This window comes from Myotis davidii, unplaced genomic scaffold (assembly GCF_000327345.1).
Source record: "Myotis davidii unplaced genomic scaffold, ASM32734v1 scaffold1011, whole genome shotgun sequence".
In the NCBI taxonomy this organism is placed as follows: Eukaryota; Metazoa; Chordata; class Mammalia; order Chiroptera; family Vespertilionidae; genus Myotis; species Myotis davidii.
In genome coordinates, this window is record NW_006282880.1 from 44,254 (window position 1) to 63,574 (window position 19,321).

The following is a 19,321-nucleotide window of genomic DNA, read 5'->3' on the forward strand; positions in this document are numbered from 1 at the left end:
CTTGGCCTGGTTGAAGGCAGAGATTTCAAGACTCGCTTCCAACATGGCCCAAGACAACTCTCCAAACCAGACCATAGCAATTAATTGCAGGTGACGCTGCATCCAATTCACAGAAGATCAATTGAGAATCCTCATCAAAGCTTTCAGCCAAAAACCTTACCCAGGTCATGCTACCAAACCAAACTATGTTTTAGAAATCAACGCTGAGGTGTGGAGAATCCAGATTTGAAGACAGAAGATATAGGCACCAAGTCCAGAAAATATAAAAACCCAAAGAGGACTTAGAAACAAGCCAAGACCAAGATCACCCTGTGGAGATGTTTAAAAAGCGTCGTACCAGTTACACTTCCTCCTGATTACACATCTTCACCATGGCATTTGCCAACGACCCTTTTCCTGGGATTGATTCCAGAGAGTAACTTGCTACGGAGATTGGGGTTCCAGAGTCAAGAATCCAAATTTGGCTTAAAAATCAAAGATCTAGATTCCATGTCCAGAGAAAATGAGAACCCAATGTGCCTTTCGAGTAAAAACAAGACCAGGAACAAGAGCTCTGACATGAGAGTGTTCAAGAGACAGAAACTGCACACAACGGCACCAATCTCATTAGCAATTGTGTTATTTCTCTGAAGCCATAACAAGATGGACCAAGATTTGATGTCTCCAGTCCAGACTCCACACCTCTCTCTCTCAGCCCGGACTCCACACCTCCCTCTCTCGGCCCGGACTCCACACCTCCCTCACTCAGCCCGGACTCCACACCTCCCTCCCTTCCAGAAGCTGAGCCTCTGGAGATGGTGAACAGGACCTCAGGAGGCAGATACAAGGCACCACCACATCAGCCCGGACCACACTTCCCCCACCCAGCCCGGACTCCACACCTCCCTCACTCAGCCCGGACTCCACACCTCCCTCCCTCAGCCTGGACTCCACACCTCTCTCACTCAGCCCGGACTCCACACCTCCCTCACTCAACCTGGGAACATACCCTTTAGCTTCTCCAGAAGCTGAGCCTCTGGAGATGGTGAACAGGACCTCAGGAGGCAGATACAAGGCACCACCACACAGTCCTGCCAACAGCGCCTGCTCCAGAGTCCAGCAGGTGTCAAGGACCATGAAAATAAACTCACTCTATTAGTTTTAAGTCATCTTAGTACTGAGTGATTCAGGAAGAAATCGTAAAAGTCTTGTGATTATTGTGATTAAAAGAAATATACATTGAGGGTTCATCAACAGAACTCCTAAAGCCCTTGGAGTTTCCCGTGATGACAGCAATAAAGTGTTCCTTGTTATGTTTTTTTTGGGGGGGGGGAGGGGGGAGCCTATCTCAGGCTCCTCATAGTAGGTCCGTTGAGCCAAAATCTAGGTATAAGGACAAAGAACCTGCACTTTAGCCAGCATTCCCAGCAGACCCTTCTGCATAGGGAAGTTTGGGAACCACTGCTTTAAGGTGATTGAAATACGTATGACATTGGCCTTACACTACCTGTGCAGCATCAAAACCCTTTAGGCCCTTCTTAATTATAGTGGAGTCACCTGTCAGTTAAACAGCTGGTGTGGTAGCTCATAATTAGTCTACTGGGCTCTATAACTCTGCTCCCACCTGGCAATTAAAGGAGTAAAAACGTAAAACTATGTTCCCCTCCCTTTGACCATAACTGGACATTGTCGCTTCTCAGTAGCCTCATTTTTTCCAAATTTAGAATTAAACACGAACATTTTTTGATTTAGAATTAAACACTTTAGAAACACTTTCTTCTCAGTTTACTTTATTAATTAAAGGCAGCTTGAACATTGTTTACAACAGCTTTTCATTTTTTTCAGGCTGAAGTTTCAGTCTGTTCTTCTTCAAGGTCCCTTACCATCTCACCAGCCTGCGGTTCCAGCCTTCCCCACAGAAATCTCCTCTCTATTCTGGTTACACTGACCTGCTAACTGCATCCCAAGTACTTTTCCTGCATTTCTGCCTCTGTGACCTTACTAACGTCTTTCTTCCCATCCAGCGAGCTCTTCTATTTAAACACCAAGCATTCTTCACCTATCACGACCCCCACCTAAAAAAAAAAAGCCTTTCCACTGGTAGTTTCAACATCCTGACTAGATGTGAACTCTGCCTCTTAAACTCCTCCCAGGTGAATTGTTTCTATAGAGGGTCATTTAATTCTTATTTCATATTTGGTGCCTCGACCATTTTCTCTTCAGGTGCCTTGCCTCCCAAAGTGCTGTCCGATAAATTCCCATTGATCTCACCGTCACCTGCTTGGCAAGCAGGATACACTTGTCATTGAAACAATAAGCAGTTGATTAATGGCCAGGCTGTCAGGGGAGAGCCCACTCCTCCACTGCATGAAGGTACCGCCCTCAGGTTCACGACCGCCCTGGATGTTTTCCTGACATCCTACAAACAGTGCTAAGTGTCACTGATGACTTACTCACCAATGAGGGCAACGAGTCCCCCGAACAGGACAGAGGATAACATGGTGGCGAATCTTATCCTACAGCACCTGTTATGATTTGAAAGAAAAACCTGGTTAATTTTAAAACTTGAAAGTTCCTCAACTAGAACTTCTTTGATTTTTTTAAAAGTTCAGAGTCATTCCTAATTCAATACCCAGTTCCAAGACGTCATTCTCATAGCCTCCGTGTTATGGTTCAGTGGATCACTCTTTTTCCTAAGCATCAACTCCCAACTCAACTTACTTTCATTTCACACTGACATGAGTCTGTGAACATCTTAATTACCTGTGACCCACACACACACTCCCATCTCATCTCCAGGCTTAGTCACACCGTAATTTTGTCCCCGTTCTGGTATCTCCTTAGAAAACAAGACAAACCACTGAGAGAAGAATTAGAGATTATGGCGCAGGTTTACTGTGCTCCATTTCTTTCTCTATCGACTCTACTCTTAGTTTTATTCGAAAGGCAGCTGACCCGAGAAAGCTGGCACTGACCTGGTTTAGTGCCAGCCATCTTGGGTCAGCAGAGAAATCTCCCCTCTCTGTTTGCCATGTTCTGTATTCAACAGCAACCTGCACGTCAATCGTTTACAAAGCGGTGGCTTTTGTCTGTAACATAGGCTTAACAATTCCAGAATCTATTCAGCAGATCGCTGAGCAATTGGCGCCAATCTGAGTGGACTTCAGTGTGGCTCGACCGCCGTGAGGAACTTCTCAACACCAGCATGTAGACTCACCTGCCTCTTCCAACCTTCATTCCGTACCACTGACCACTGGAGGTGCTTTATATATGGTTTAAAGCCCTCTCTTTAAACCACTGACCTCATTAAACCTGATTATAATAGTCCTTTGGACTTAGGTGACCCTTTTAATAAAAGGATTTCAAAGCTTTTATTAACCACTATTAATTAAATAATCTAAAGAACCCCCAGGTTGTTCTGGAAACATATATTTGGTGGATTGTTTCTGGGTACCTAAAATTGTGCTAGGCTAGCAACATCTAAATTTGAGAACAAGAAACAGATAATTAGCCTAAAAAAGATAATTAACCAGGAAATGCTAGCAACTCTCATTCCTGGATTGGTTGTTTACTGGAAATGCTCAGCCTCCTGCTCTTCATTCTTCATTCCATCATCATATGATCCCCGCACCAATATATCACATAATCTCCATATGTGAACTTGGCCCCTTCCCCAATTTTACCTCCAACAAAAGATCCAAGAGTGGCTAGCTCTTGGGAGATCAATACAAAGTCAGGAAGTAGCCTCATTCCCAAACTCTGAGGAAATGGGGAAACAGTATTTGGCCAGGAATGAAAATTTCTTCGAGGATGGAGTGTCTTTCTTCATACTATGTCCAAAGGCAGAGCCAAAGCACTCTGTGCAGCCCAGGGACAGGAAATGCAAGGAACGTTCTTGAAATAGGCAGAGCACATTTCCCATCGGGGAGGAAGGAGGGGGACCTGGGTCCTTCCACAAGCTGAGACATTTCTGAGACGACGCAGTCCTCCCACACATCCACCAAGTGAAGAGAGGTCTGAGGGAGACTGAGCGGGGGAAATAAAGACCCTGAGTCAAACAGCTTTCCAGGCTCCCTGGCAACGAGTCAACCACCTCTCCTAGGAGAACATACCCTTGCGAAGCGGCTCTCTGAACTGCCTTTATGCATTTCCTTCTGCCCTCCTGCCTTTCTCTCTGTAGAACAGATTGCCCTTTAATAAAGGGTTTTGCACGAGTCCAGCTGCTCCAAGGTAGCGCTCAGGAACACATGCGCTTTCACCAGTGACAATGGCAACATCATATTGATGCTGTGCCCATGGCCCACCCGAGTCCAGGGTGAATTGGGCCACTTGTATGGGGCTCCAGGACAACGAGAAAGGGAGAAGAAAGAGTGGAGGAAGAATTAATTAGGAAAATACTAGGCAGGGGCTGAGCTGTCCCTAGGTGCCCCTAGAGAATAAAAGTAATAAAAGTACATTGAAAATACCGTCAAGTGTGAAGATACTGTATTCCTCTGCTGTTCTCAGAGAGTGGGGTTATCTGAACGTTCTTTTTTTAAAAAATATATATTTTATTGATTTTTTTTACAGAGAGGAAGGGAGAGGGATAGAAAGTTAAAAACATCGATGCGCAACCAAGGTACATGCCCTTGGCCAGAATCGAACCTGGGACCTTTCAGTCCGCAGGCCGATGCTCTATCCACTGAGCCAAACCGGTTATGGCTGAATGTTCTTTTGGTATAAAAGTCTTACTGTCCAGGCCCTCTGCCACTTAAATAATTGAATAATTGTTTTCAAACTGATGTAGATAATTAAGCTTTGCCCAAATTGTGAGAATACACACATTCCTACAGACATTATATTATTTAATCCTCCAACAAGCCGTTGAGGTAGCCATTATCCCTTATTTTAGAGACGAGGAAACCGAGACTCAGAAAAGTTCAGTAACTTGCCAAAGATGGCCTCTCAGGACATGGCCAATCCGGACTTGAACCCAGGTCCGTAAGATCCCCCAATCCATGCCTCTTCACTATATCCAATATACCAGCAGTTTGGACCAATGACTGCAGAGTAATTATTGCAACAGGTTCAAATCCATCCATTTTCCCACAAAGCATTGACTGTTGTCTGAATAATTTCAGTCACACATACTTCCCAGTCATTCCAGGATTTGTAGGTGCTGTTGTGACTTTTAAACATAAGCGAATGTGAGCCAACTGAGCCCACAGTGGCTTTTTGTCCCTTTATATCTTTTCCACCAATAATAATGGTAGCTCACATGCATTGACGGGTACAGTCGGCCTGGTGGGACAGTGGTAATAGCCTGCGTCTGAACCCTGGTGTGTTGCACTCTAAAGCCTAACTCTCACCTACAATCTACTGACCCAGTGGATGGCTAAGTGTGGGCACTATCACATCAGCATCTCAGAAATTTGTTTACATCTATAAGGCATTTACTGAATGATTCTGTCTCCCCACAGGAATACCAAGAGTGACTATGCATGTGAGTTTATTGATGTTGCCAGGAGGGGCTTGAGGGGACCTTGTCACCTGCTATAATCTCCATCAGTCCCCCAAGTTCCCCAAATAAAAATACAGTCCACATGCAAGAGAGATGCTTGCTATCCACATGAAACTCTATGGCCAGTCCTCTGTGCCTCCTGCCCCCTCCAATCAGCTGTCTGCCTCTAAGTCTTTTAAATATAGCAATTGTCTGGTAGCCTCTGGTGAGTCATAATCCTTTTGTGATTCCTGGCCTTCGTGGTGAGGACCCCATCATCCCTGACAACTAAAGAGCCTCAGCAAGAGACCTTCAGCCAAGATGTATGCAGCTTCCACAAACACAACGTGTCTGGGTCAGTCTCACCAAAACAGGTGTGGCAAGAAGAACCTGGCCTGGAAGTCTGGAGACCCAGAGTGCAGTCTCAGCTCTGCCACCGCCCAGCTGAGGGACCCTGGGCAGGTCAGCAGGCTGGGCCTCACTTCTCCATCCATAGCATTAAAAAGCTGGAGAGAGCAGACCACCTCTAAGGTCTCCTCTGGCTCCAACAATCTACTGAGGAGTCAAGCGTGTCCTGGGCCCAGACGAGGAAATAAATATGTGAAGTGGAACAGAGGGGCTTGAGTACAGATTGAGTCTGCATTACAGTTTTTACTGTTTTTTTTCATGGAAACTCGGATTGCATTTTACTTCTCATCAAAATCACAAATGCTGTGCAAGTCATCCTGTAAATTTCCCTATGATTTCCCTCTCTTGTGGGTAGCAAATAGTAGAAGACCTGGCATTTAAGTTGGAGACTTTGGTTATCAATCATTTTAATACTGTCAACAACAATAAGAAAGAGGTGTTGTTTGCCCGGCCGGCGAGGCTTGGTGGTTGAGCCTCGACCTATGAACCAGGAGGTCATGGTTTGATTCCCTGTCAGGGCACAGGCCCAGGCTGCGGACATGATCCCCAGTGTGGGGCATGCAGGAGGCAGACAATCGATAATTCTCTCATCATTGATGTTCCTATCTCTCTCCCTCTCCCTTCCTCTCTGAAACCAGTAAAACTATGTTTTTTTAAGAAAGAGGTGTTGTTTGCTTGCTTGTTAGTCTCAGACATAGTTACAGGCTGGGTGAGTCATGGGAGATATGAGCATTGCCAATAAAATGTTTAACTTGGCATGTGTCAAGGGTAGCCTCAAAATTTCCCCAAATAATGTAAATGGCTGGAAAATATAATAAATCGCAAATCAAGATTCGTTTTACATCATAATTGTCAGGAGACTCTCAGATCCAGGTTCTGGTTTCTGTTCCCATAGTTTGGGCTGAGCGTGGTCACACAGTCTAGGGGAGTCATTATTGTGCGCCCTGCCTGTCACCGAACATCTCAGTGACAGACAGTTCATTTAATCTCTCTGAGCCTTGGTTTGCCTCATCTGTAAGACCGACATGATTATGATGCCTGTGACTTTGTTTTGACGATAAAGATAAATTATATGTGTAAAGGCGTATTATAAACTGCAAAGCCTCATACAGATGCCAGTTATTACTATAATGGGGTTGCACTTGGGTCCTGACGGCTTAGAGTCTTGCTGATTTATCTGCTTGTTTACTTATCCATGGGGCTCCAGGAAAAACAGTGAAGAGTTGACTGATAGGACAGGAAGTAACAAGTGAAGGCTCACTCCAGGCGGAAGGAGTGTGGCAGGACAAGAAGGGCTGTTGCTGGGACTCTGCAGCCTGCCTGATGGGGTGAGAAAAGGGGCAACAACAGAAATAGCCACACGCAACCCAAGCATCTCCTCACCGCTTAGAAACCCAGAGAGTGAGGGAGCTGCCGAAGAACACATGGCCAGGCACTTTGGTAACAATGGCTAAGGGGAGGCAAAAGGGGAGCCCTCGCCCTAGCTGGTTTGGCTCGGTGGATAGAGTGTCGGCCTGCGAACTGAAAGGTCCCAGGTTTTATTCCGGTCAAGGGCACATGCCAGGGTTGTGGGCTTGGTCCCCAGTAGGGGGCGTGCAGGAGTGCAGCTGATAATGATTCTCTCTCATCATTGATGTTTCAATGTCTCTCTCCCTTCCCATTGATCTCTCTCTCTCTCTCTCTCTCTCTCTCTCTCTCTCTCCCTTCCTCTCCGAAATCAATAAAAATATTTTTTTTATTAAAAAAAGCAGGGGGGAAGCCCTTCCACAAAATTTCACTAGGAAGTTTATTTCACCTGAAGATATTCCAATGCCTGGCTTGAACTGCTGGGTGCTTGTCTAGTCTATTATCTGGTGGGCGAATGCCAGAGCCTGCTGATGACTCCTCATACAGTGACAACACTGGTCTTCCAGTGTCAGATATTAACCAGCCTGTCAGAGAAAGAAGGCATACGAATGGCGGGAAAGCTCATGAAAGGTGCTGAGCATAATCAGACTCAGGGAAATACAAACTAAAACCACAGCGACGTAGCATATCACACTCTGCGAAGGCTAAAATCAAAGCCTGGCTACATCAGATGTCGGTGAGAACATGAAGCAAATGGAACTTTCACATGTTCCTGGTTACACTGTGAAATGGAACCATTGCTTTGGAGAACTGTTTAGCAGTTTCTCATCAAAGTAAACATGCAGCTATCTTATGACCTAAAAATTCTATTCCTGGGTATTTATCCAAGAGAAATTTTTTTAAAAAGTATTTCCCAAAAGACTTGCACAAGAATGCTTATAGTAACTCAATTTATTCATAATGCCTGATATTGAAAACACTCCAAACACTCATCAGCAGGGGAATGTGATGACAATTGTGGTATCCATATATATAAAAGCCTAAGCGACTGTCCGACCATCCGACCAGTAGCTATGACGTGCATTGACCACCAGGGGACAGATGCTCAACCCAGGAGCTGCTGAGCTGCGATTATTTGGCAGCTGTGGTTCTCTGGTGACGCACCCAGAACCAGAGATGAGGGAGCCCGATTCCAGGGTGCATCACTCAAGAGCCACCCTCTCACAATCCGGGACCCCTCAGGGGATGTCAGAGAGCCAGTTTCGGCCCTATCCCCACAGGCCAAGTGCAAGGGATTCATGCATCGGGCCTCTAGTAATATAATGGAATAATACCCAGATTAACAGTTGGGAAGAGCCAGAGTCTGAGCAAAGAAAATCTATAATAATAAAAGCGTAATATGCTAATTAGACGGACAGCCGAACCACCTTCTGGCCGAAGCCAAAGCTGCAAGGGCTGAGCCCCTTGTACGAATTTCGTGCACCGAGCCTCTACTGTAGTATAAAGACTCAATAGTTAAGATGCTACAGACACACACCCCTGGGCAGGGGAGGAAAGCCGGGGGGCGGGGGAGGAGTGTGCTGGTTCTAGCACCCCCTGCTGGCCCACAGCGGCCTATCCCGGGAGTCCTGTGGTGAGCTTGGGCGTTCAAGCGTGGAAGTGGTGGCAGTCAGCCTCTGCTGCCCACCCGGGAGCCCGGGGTGGAGAAACTCGGAGACAACAGCAGATTGACCTACCTTTGAAAGCAGGGCTGCCCTAGTGACCTAAAGAATGTGTTTATTTCTAAACATTTGTTGAAATCTTTTGATGGCCAGTGACCATAAAATTATGTTCTCATCACTGTTATAAAGACCTAAGTGTGTGTATTATAAAAACCATTGATGTTTTTAAAATAGATAATTTTTATTGAATTGATTGGTTAATAAAATTATATAGGTTTCAGGTATATAATTCTAAAATAAAAAGTGGTACTTAGAATTTATCCTAGTTATAATGTGAGATATTGGTCCAGATTTAGATTGTGACATTTCAAATCAATGGGGAAAATATGGACTATTTTATACAATAAATGTTACTTCAACCAGATAGCCATCTGGAAAAAATTAAGTTGGACTAATATCTTACACTATAGCTAGGATAAATTCTAAGTGGTCAAAATTGTAATGGTAAAAAATAAAACAAAATAATTTTCTACATGGTGAGAAAAAATTTTTAACATTTAAAAGAAAAAAATCAGGGGAAAATATTTAAAACTCATATTACAGAGGACTGAGCTACAGAATTATAAAAAAAAACTTTTTTACAAATTAAATAAATAGGAAAAATGGACAAATAATATGAAGTTTCCAGAGGAGAAATGCAAATGACTTTTTTTAAAATATATTTTTATTTATTTCAGAGAGGAAAGGAGAGGGAGAGAGAGTTAGAAACATCAATGATGAGAGAGAATCATTGATAGGCTGTCTCCTGCACACCGCCTACTAGGGATCGAGCCTGCAACCCTGGGCTGTGCCCTTGACTGGAATAGAACCCAGGACCCTTCAGTCCATAGGCTGATGCTCTGTTCACTGAGCCAAACCAACTAGGGCATAAATGGCTTTTAAATATATGAAAAGATGTTCAACCTCATTCACAACAAGAAAAGAAAATACAACTAAACTGGGTTACCATTTTCCAGTAATACCAGATTGGTAAAAAAAAATAGAAACCAGTCTGTGGGAAGAGAAATACTCTCCTATATTGTTGGTAAGAATTAAGTTAGTACAATCATTATAAAGAACAATTTGTCCATATCTTTAAATTATAAAAAAATGAGCTATACAATAAAAAAGAGTGCTCAGTAATAAAATGGAATGAAGTACTGATACATGCTATAATACAGATGAAACTAGAAAACATACTAAGTAAAAAAAAAAAGCTAGTCACCAAAGTCGATGTTGTATGATCCTGTTTACATGAAATGTCCAGAACAGGCAGATCTATAAAGACAGAAAGTAGATTAGTGGTTGCCTAGGGTTGAGGGATTGGAGGAAAATGAGGAGTAACTGCTAATGGCACAGAGTTCCTTTTGGGGTGATATAATTGGATTTATCACACTTCACAGGTGTTGCTTTGCTTACAAATGGAAGGCAAGACCCTCCACCAGCAAAATGATTTCAACTCACTTTATTTGAAAGACTCACTTTATTACATTGGTCTGGACTGAATATAAATTATAAAAATGGGCAATGACCGCCCTAACCGGTTTGGCTCAATAGATAGAGCGTCGGCCTGAGGACTCAAGGGTCCCAGGTTCGATTCTGGTCAAGGGCATGTACCTTGGTTGCAGGCACATCCCCAGTGGGGAGTGTGCAGGAGGCAGCTGATCGATGTTTCTTTCTCATCGATGTTTCTCACTCTCTATCCCTCTCCCTTCCTCTCTGTAAAAAAAATCAATAAAATATATATTTTTTTAAAACAGGCAATGACCACATCACATACAAAAACAGAACTCTGCCACAATCTGCAGCACTAAGCCCAGGACACCAACACCGTATCTACCGTAACCAGCCCAGAAGCCTACCTGCTACCTAGAAGTCAGACTTGTAGGAAGTCAGAGCACCACCTCCAACAATTGGTCCAGGAAGCCAGACAATACCACCAAACAGCCAGCACTTGATTAGCAACGGACAGCTTTTCTAATTTTTGCTCCTGCTTGCAGCTTAGGACCCACCAGAGGAAGCCAAGTGTGCACCCTAACCAATAACATAGAATGCCTGGCTTCCAGTGACCCCACTGCAAATCCCCTAGGCCAGTGGTTCTCAACCTTCCTAATGCCGCGACCCTTTAATACAGTTCCTCATGTTGTGGTGACCCCCAACCATAAAATTATTTTCGTTGCTACTTCATCACTGTAATGTTGCTACTGTTATGAATCGTCATGTAAATATCTGATATGCAGGATGTATTTTCATTGTTACAAATTGAACATAATTAAAGCATAGTGATTAATCACAAAAACAATATGTAATTATATATGTGTTTTCCGATGGTCTTAGGCGACCCCTGTGAAAGGGTCGTTCGACCCTCAAGGGGGTCGCGACCCCCAGGTTGAGAACCGCTCCCCTAGGCTAACAGCCATCAATCAAGGCAGGCCTGAGCCTTCCCTTTTGCTCTTTACAAATCTTCCCCTCTCCTTTGCTTGCCTTTGAGTCTCTGCCAAAATGCAAGTGATGGTGGCCGACGCATTCGCTACAGCCAGCTCTGATAGCCTCTGCTTACTCTCCTTCACGGGTCTTGGTTTACCTCCAACTAAAAATCATTGACTTCTACACTTCCAAGGGATGAACTGCAAGGTATTTGATTTATATCTCAATAAAGATGTTTAAAGATGAGCCTTTTCAGTAAAATCTCAGACATCTCATGTAGCAGTATTTCCACTGATACATCTCCTAGGGCAAGGGAAACAAAGAAAAGATAAACAAATGGGACAACATCAACCTAAAAAAACTCTGCCCAGCAAAAGAAACCAACAACAAAATGAAAAGGGAGCCCACTGACTGGGAGAACATATTCACCAATGATACCTCTGATAAGGGGTTAATTTCCAAAATACTATATATACAAAGAATGTATACAACTCAACACCAGGAAGACAAATAATCGAATAATAAAAGCATAATATGCTAATTAGACCAGATGACCTTCCAGACCAAGCCGGTGATACAAGGGAAGCCCAGGTCCCAGGTGCCAGAGGGAAGCTGATGCCGGCAGCCAGGGGAAGGAAGACCTACTCTTGCATGAATTTCATGCATCAGGCCTCTAGTAAATTAATAAACAAGTGCTGGTGCAGTTGTGGAGAAAAGGGAGCCCTTGTGCACTGCTGGTGGGAAGGCAGGCTGGTGCCGCCACTGTGGAAAACAGTATGAAGTTTCCTCAAAAATTTAAAAATGGAACTCCCATTTAACCCAGCAATCCCACTTTTGGGGATCCAGAAACACCAATCAGAAAGAATAAATGCATCCCTATGTTCACAGAAGTGTTATTTACAATAGCTAATATCTGGAAACAGCCCAAGTGCCCATCAGTAGATGAATGGATTAAAAAGCTGTGGTACATTTATACCTTGGAATACTATGCAGCAGTAAAAAAAGAAGGACCTCTTACCCTTTAAGACAGCATGGATGGACCTGGTGATTATATGCGAAGTGAAATAAGCCAGTCAGAGAAAGACAAGTATCACATGCTCTCACTTATATGTGGAATCTAATGAACAAAATAAGCCGACAAACAAAAATAGGTGCAGAGGCATGAATACATGGAACAGAGGGACAGATCTCAGAGGGGAAAAGGGTGGGATAAAGTGGGAGGTCCCTGCTTTTCATTATAAACTCTTTTTTTTTTTTACTTTTGTGAACAAAAAATGGGCTACACAGCAGACCTAACAAGCCCAGTCAGGGAATTACATGGCAGACCTGACAAGCTCAGTGACCAAGAGTAACCACGGGGAATGATCTGATGAGAAATTCCAACTGGGCAGGTCCTGGTGCACAGTCATGTCCCAGGCCTATGGCTTCCTTCATAAAAGATGCGTTTTTATCTTAAGCCAGCCCTGTCCATTGATCTTTTGCTTCTAGGATAATATGCCTTTGAAATATCGGAGTAATTGTCTTTTCCAGACCCCTCAGAGGCACAACCACAAAACTTCTCATTATTATCTTGTTGCCGCATACCATTTCTATTTACTGTGAATGTTAGCTATCCTTACCCACCAACATAAAAGAAGTATGTGTTTCTTGTTCAAAAACGAAATTCAACTGCCCTGGCTGGTGTGGCTCAGTTGATTGCGAGTCATCCCATGCACCTAAAGGTGGCAGGTTTGAGTCCTGGTCAAGGCGCCTGTCCCAGTTTCAGGTTCAATCCCTGGTAGGAGGCATGCAGGAGGCAGCCAATGGATGATTCTCTCTCATCACGTTCTCTCTCTCTCTCTCTCTCTCTCTCTCTCTCCCTCTCCTATCTTCCTTTCTGTCTAAAAAAAAATTTAAAATAAAATAAAAAATCAACTGTAAATTTGAAAATTGAATTGTCTATATTAAGCAATTCATGAATCTAGCAACTAGAAGGGCCCTCAGGGGGGTGTACAAATGAAAGGTTTTTAAAGGAAGGAGGGCAGGCAGGGCAAGGGAACTAACTGGCAAAAGAAAAGAAAAGATGTGGTGGTGGGGCTGACACCTTCTCTTTGGGGGAAAAGAACTGGAGGGTTTTTATCACACAGATCGCCTCCTCTTTCCATGGGGGATGGAGAAGACCCTGTGACAGGCTACCTCCCTGGTATTGACCAGGAAACTCCAGGCTGGTTGATAAGATTGTTTCTGGGAGAGGTTGAAATTACAATCAGATCAGGTATTAATTCTAGCCTTCGTAGCACAGGCTTTTAACATAAGTGACACCCTTTGGGGCATGTGGCTTTCTCTTTAGCGCTCTCCATTTTACTTTTTATCCAATCCTAGAGTTTTCCCAAATGCTTTCTCCTGCCTCCTTCGTGTACCACCAATAGGTTTCATGTACCTTCCTTCCAATTTCTCCTTTGGTTCTAAATGTATAAAAACAAGGGCTCAACCGCCGTTTTCCGGGCCCTTCCCCAATCCATCGACATCTTGTTTCCAGGCATGTCCTTCCTTGGTTGTTGGCTGAAATAAACTCATAACACTTTTCTGTCCATTTTGACTTTCTTTTGTTGACACTTTTATAAATCACATACATACCTTACTTTGATTCAGAAATAAATAGAAGAGCTACAAAAAGTAAGGCAGAGAAGCCGGTGTGGCGGGATTGATGGCTCCCCATCCAAAGTCAAGCTCTGAGGCTCCGTGGAGGGAAATAAAGGTGGGGGACTGTGAGACCCTTCTGGGCAGGGTGGGGCCTGTAGGAGGCAGAAGCAGCCAGCGGATTGCAAGGACATGATATTGTGATTTATAATAAGAAATACACATATTGCCTTCTTGCTGCTAGCACAGAGCTAAATCCTTGGACGTCCTAAATGTTGAAAGCAATAAAGCTGCTGCTGTTATGTTAATGAGGTGTCTTTTGGAGGTACCCAAGGATGGGGGCTGGTTGCCAGGGGAGCCAATCATGGGATTGGAGGGTTGGAACTTTCTCCCACCCTCTGACTTCCAGGGCGAAGAGAGGGGCTGGAGGTTGAATCAATCACCCATGGCTGATGATTTAATCAACCAAGGCTGAGGAAGAAGGCCCCAGAAAGGCCCAATGCAGCGGTTCTCAACCTGTGGGTTTCGACCCCTTTCGGGGTCGAACAACCCTTTCACAGGGGTCGCCTAAGACCATCGGAAAACAAATATATAATTACATATTGTTTTGTGATTAATCACTATGCTTTAATTATGTTCAGTTTGTAACAATGAAATTGGGGTCACCACAACATGAGGAACTGTATTAAAGGGTCGCGGCATTAGGAAGATTGAGAACCACTGGCCCAGTGGAAGAGGCTTCTGAGATCCGTGAGCATGTGGAGATTTGGGGAGAGTGGCCTGTGAGCAGCCTGAGAGGAGGCGTGCAAGCTTTGCCCGCCTTCCCCAGACCTTGCCCTTTGCGTCTCTTCCATCGGCTGCTCCTGAGTTACGTCCTTTAGTGGTAAACAGTGACCTAGGATGGAAATGTTCCTCTGAGTTCTGTGAGCCCTTCCAGCAAATTAACCAAACCTGAGGAAGGGGTCTTGGGAACTTCCAATCTGCAGCCAGTCAGGCAGAATGACAGGTAACAATCTGGGCTCGCGACTGACTTCTGAAGTGGGGGACAGTTTTGCAGGACCGAGCCCTTAACCTGTGGGTTCTGACACTATCTCCAGGTAGACAGTTTCGAAATTAGGTTGAATTGTAGGATACCCAGCTGGTGTTCGAAGAATTGTTTTTGGTATGGGGTACCAGAACCCATTTAAGGGAGTAAAATAGGAGGGAAATATTGGAGTTGATCTTGCTTCTCCATCATGCTTCACTACCTTGGAATAAACAGTGCTTGCCTACACCTGACTGGTCCAGGTCTCCCAGGTGTCCAATCAAGCCAGCACAGAAACCCTGTGCTTTGAAGAAAGAGAAGCAGCTGGCGACTAACTAACCCCCATACTCTCTCCCTCCTAGAACAAATGATTACCTGACACCCAGGACTCTCTTGCCTCAGGACACCCCTACATGGCTCGGCTTCAGCACCCATTTGGGTTGACACGGTAGGTATGTGCTTTCATAGCTGCCTGCAAAACAATACCCCAGTGGCAAATGGGTTTGTTGCAGAAGACCGGAGAAAAAAAACAAGCCACGCTTAGAGAAAGGGGGTTACATTTTATTATTTAATCCTGCACAGGCCCAGAGAAAAATGTGTCTTACAAATTCTGAGCCCCCCAACATAAAGGAAACTCTCTCTATTTCTACTTTTTCCAGTCCTTTGTCTCCCAAATTTGGAATGAGACTTCCGGGCCTTCTGAGAAAGAAGGCCTGCGCTGCGTGCTGGGAAGGGGCCATGCGACCATATCTCAAGGCCTGGCCTGGTGCCAGCACTGACAGCTCTGTCTGGGGCAGAGTTTATGGCCTCTCTGGAGTGGGGACTAATCTTATTTTCCTTATTATTTAAGCAAGGAAGCATTTACAGAAGCCAAAATGCAGGGTTAAAATTTCAAACAGCAGTTTTTATATAAGATGGATGCTTCAGGTTCACAGATTAAAATTACTATACGTTTAAAGAGCAAGCACTGCCCTGGCTGGGTGGCTCATTCAGCTGGAGAGTCATCCACACAACAAAAGGTTTCAGGTTTAGTTCCCAGTCAGGGAACATACCTAGGTTTTGAGTTCAATCCTTGGGAGGCAACCAGTCAATGTTTCTCTCTCTCTCCTTTCCTCTCTTGCTCTCAAATCAGTAAATATATTCTTGGGTGAGGATCAAATAAATACATCTATCAATACTAATAAAAGGGTAATATGCTAATTAGACCAGACATTTTCCGGATGTCCTTCCGGACAAAGCCACAGTGGCAGGGGCCGAGGCAGAGGCAGTTAGGGGCGATCAGGCCAGCAGGGGAGGGCAGTTGGGGGTGATCAGGCTGGCAGGGGGAGAGTTAGGGGCATCAGGACAGCAGGCAGAGGCGATTAGGGGCAATCAGGCAGGCAGGCAGGCAAGCAGTTAGGAGCCAATGATTCCGGATTATAAGAGGAATGTCCAACTGCCGGTTTAGGCCTGATTCAAGGGATCAGGCCTAAACTGGCAGTCAGACATCCCCTGAGGGGTCCCAGATTGGAGAGGGTGCAGACTGGGTTGAGGGGTAACCCCCCCAACCCCCTCCCCCGTGCACAAATTTTGTGCACTGGGCCTCCGGTATATATATATATAAAAGCCTAAGTGACTGAACGACAAGTTGACAGGTCACTATGATGCACACTGACCACCAGGGGGCAGACGCTCAACGCGGGAGCTGCTCCCTGGTGATGCGTGTGCTTCCACAATGGGAGTGCCGCTCAGCTGACTGACCCATCCCTGCAGCCCAGCCCACCAGCCTGGCAGCAGCCACTCACTCCCTCAGTAGTCCTGCAGGTCCAATCTCCGGAGAACAGGCCAGGCACCAATGGACCGGCAGTTAGGAGCCAATGATTCCGGATTATAAGAGGAATGTCCAACTGCCGGTTTAGGCCTGATTCAAGGGATCAGGCCTAAACTGGCAGTCAGACATCCCCTGAGGGGTCCCAGATTGGAGAGGGTGCAGACTGGGTTGAGGGGTAACCCCCCCACCCGGGGTAACCCCCCCAACCCCCTCCCCCGTGCACAAATTTTGTGCACTGGGCCTCCGGTATATATATATATAAAAGCCTAAGTGACTGAACGACAAGTTGACAGGTCACTATGATGCACACTGACCACCAGGGGGCAGACGCTCAACGCGGGAGCTGCTCCCTGGTGATGCGTGTGCTTCCACAATGGGAGTGCCGCTCAGCTGACTGACCCATCCCTGCAGCCCAGCCCACCAGCCTGGCAGCAGCCACTCACTCCCTCAGTAGTCCTGCAGGTCCAATCTCCGGAGAACAGGCCAGGCACCAATGGACCGGCACTGCCAGCACGATCCTGACAGCACTGCTGGCCTCCTGAAAGTCGGCCTCAGCACTGCGGCCGCTTCCCCTCTTTAAACACTCCACAAGGAAGAAATGATATAAAAGCAGCCACCAGGCACCAGGGGGCTCCCTACAACCTGCACAAACATCAGTGGGATGGATCTGGATCCCCTGCTGGCAAGGGCGTCCCACCACCTGCCCGGAGGGCCAATTGCATCCCAGCCACCCCCCTTGGGATGGGCTCCAGATGCAGGGCTCACGCTGGTGAGCACCATTGCAGTGGTGGGGGCCCACAGCAGGCACAGCTAGGCCAGGATAAGCAGGAGCAGCAGGCATCATTGGACTGTGGGTTTCAAGATCCCGGAAGGCCACCCTGAGGGACTCCACCTGTGCATGAATTCCTGCACCAGGCCTCTAGGAAAGAGAGAGAGAGAGAGAGAGAGAGAGAGAGAGAGAGAGAGAGAAGCACTTCAAAAGGAAAATAAAGAGTAGGTTTCATCAAAAACAGAACTATTAGCAGAGACTCAATACATTTAACTTAATTTTTAAAATTTAAGGAAAAGCCCCAGCCAGATAGAGCTCAATGGATAGAGCATTGGCCCTCAGACTGGAGGGACCTGGGTTCGATTCCAGTCAAGGGCATGTACCTGGGTCGCAGGCTCCATCCCGGCCCCAGTCAGGGCACGTGTAGGAGGCAACCAATCGATGCGTCGCTCTCACATCAATGTTTCTCTCTGTCTCTCCCTCTCCCTTCCATTCTGTCTAAAAATTAATGGAAAACATACCCTCCAGTGAGGATTAACCAAGAAAGTGTTATTTCTATGGGAAGCGGAGGCCACAGCGACAGCGACAGGGCACCTCCTTCCCAGAGGTTTACATTTCTGAGGGAGGGCTGCCTGACCTTTGGGGGAAAACACACTTCCGGGTTGTAAAGCTGACAAAGGCTAACTCGGGAGGAGGTCTGTAAAATGTATATGACATCAATTAGCCCATTAAAATGTGTATATAGTGCATCCCGTCAGGCATCTGTGCTTCCCTCGGTGCAGCCATCCTTCCCGGTGCAAACTGCACCATGTTTAGCATCCTTTGCCCCACCACAAAATGTCAGTGATGTCCAACTCCCCCCCCAGCATTGTGGCAACAAAAGAAAGAGAGTGAGGCGGGAGGGAGAGGGGAGAGAAGAAAACTGTCCTCGCAGGTTTTCAAATACCTCCTGGAAGGGAGGATGCCCAGCTCAGGTGGCCAACTCACCTGGACTCGTTCAGAAAGCTCCCCTGTAACTTTCCTGATTTTAGCCTTGAAAGTTCCATGTCCCAGAAAACCCATCAGCTCCAGGCAAACCAGCACTGTTGGTCACCCCAACCCCCCACCACACACATGCGTGTGCACTCACACACACTCATCATCATCAAATTATGTGCATCTGGCACTGGATTTGGACTCAGTTCAGTGCTTCACCTGCTCTGGGACTCAGCAAGTGCCTTTACAGCTTTGGTTGGGAGCTCTTTTGTCTGTTCCATGGAATGGGGGTGGCCAGCAGATGGGGCTGGCCACCATCAAATTAAGATTGCACCCAGGCGGGTGTGACAACTCAGCACCAAATCAACCTCCTCTGGGAACTCAGGCCTCAGTACACAGGCCAATTTTCATTTCTCTCCTCTCAAATTAGCTTATTGTGCCCACGTGTTACTATATCCGGATCCCGTTGTGAGCAAGGAGGTGCCTTTGCGGTTGGCAGGTAGGAGGTGCTTGGCAAGGATTGGTTAGTAGCTGTTTAATTAATCCCCTAACTCGCTTGTGCCTCCATCAGAGCTGCCACTGTGACGTCACAGCACTCCTGTTGGCCTTCCTGGACTGAGTGCTTTCTCAGGATGACCGTCACCACGGACACAAGTGACCCCCACTTACTGGTGGACGTGTTCCCAGTGGGAGCTGTGTGAGCCTGCACCAGGGGTGTGATTTCAGGACTTTATTCACCCAAGTGTTCCCCCTGGGGGCTCCTCACCAGTGCTCAGTCTCTTTC

The 19,321-nt window shown here is 46.0% G+C and overlaps 1 protein-coding gene across 1 annotated transcript in view; it reads right to left on the minus strand.

Moving 5' to 3' along the window:
- Positions 1-2,498, minus strand: part of LYG2 (lysozyme g2) — a 12,435-nt gene extending 9,937 nt beyond the window's left edge. Inside the window, exon 1 of the mRNA XM_015561803.1 lies at positions 2,437-2,498. Within this exon, the coding sequence (XP_015417289.1) occupies positions 2,437-2,479 (43 nt within the window). The 5' untranslated portion in view covers positions 2,480-2,498. The remainder of the gene's footprint in view (positions 1-2,436) is intronic.
- Between the last annotated feature and the right edge of the window lie 16,823 nt (positions 2,499-19,321).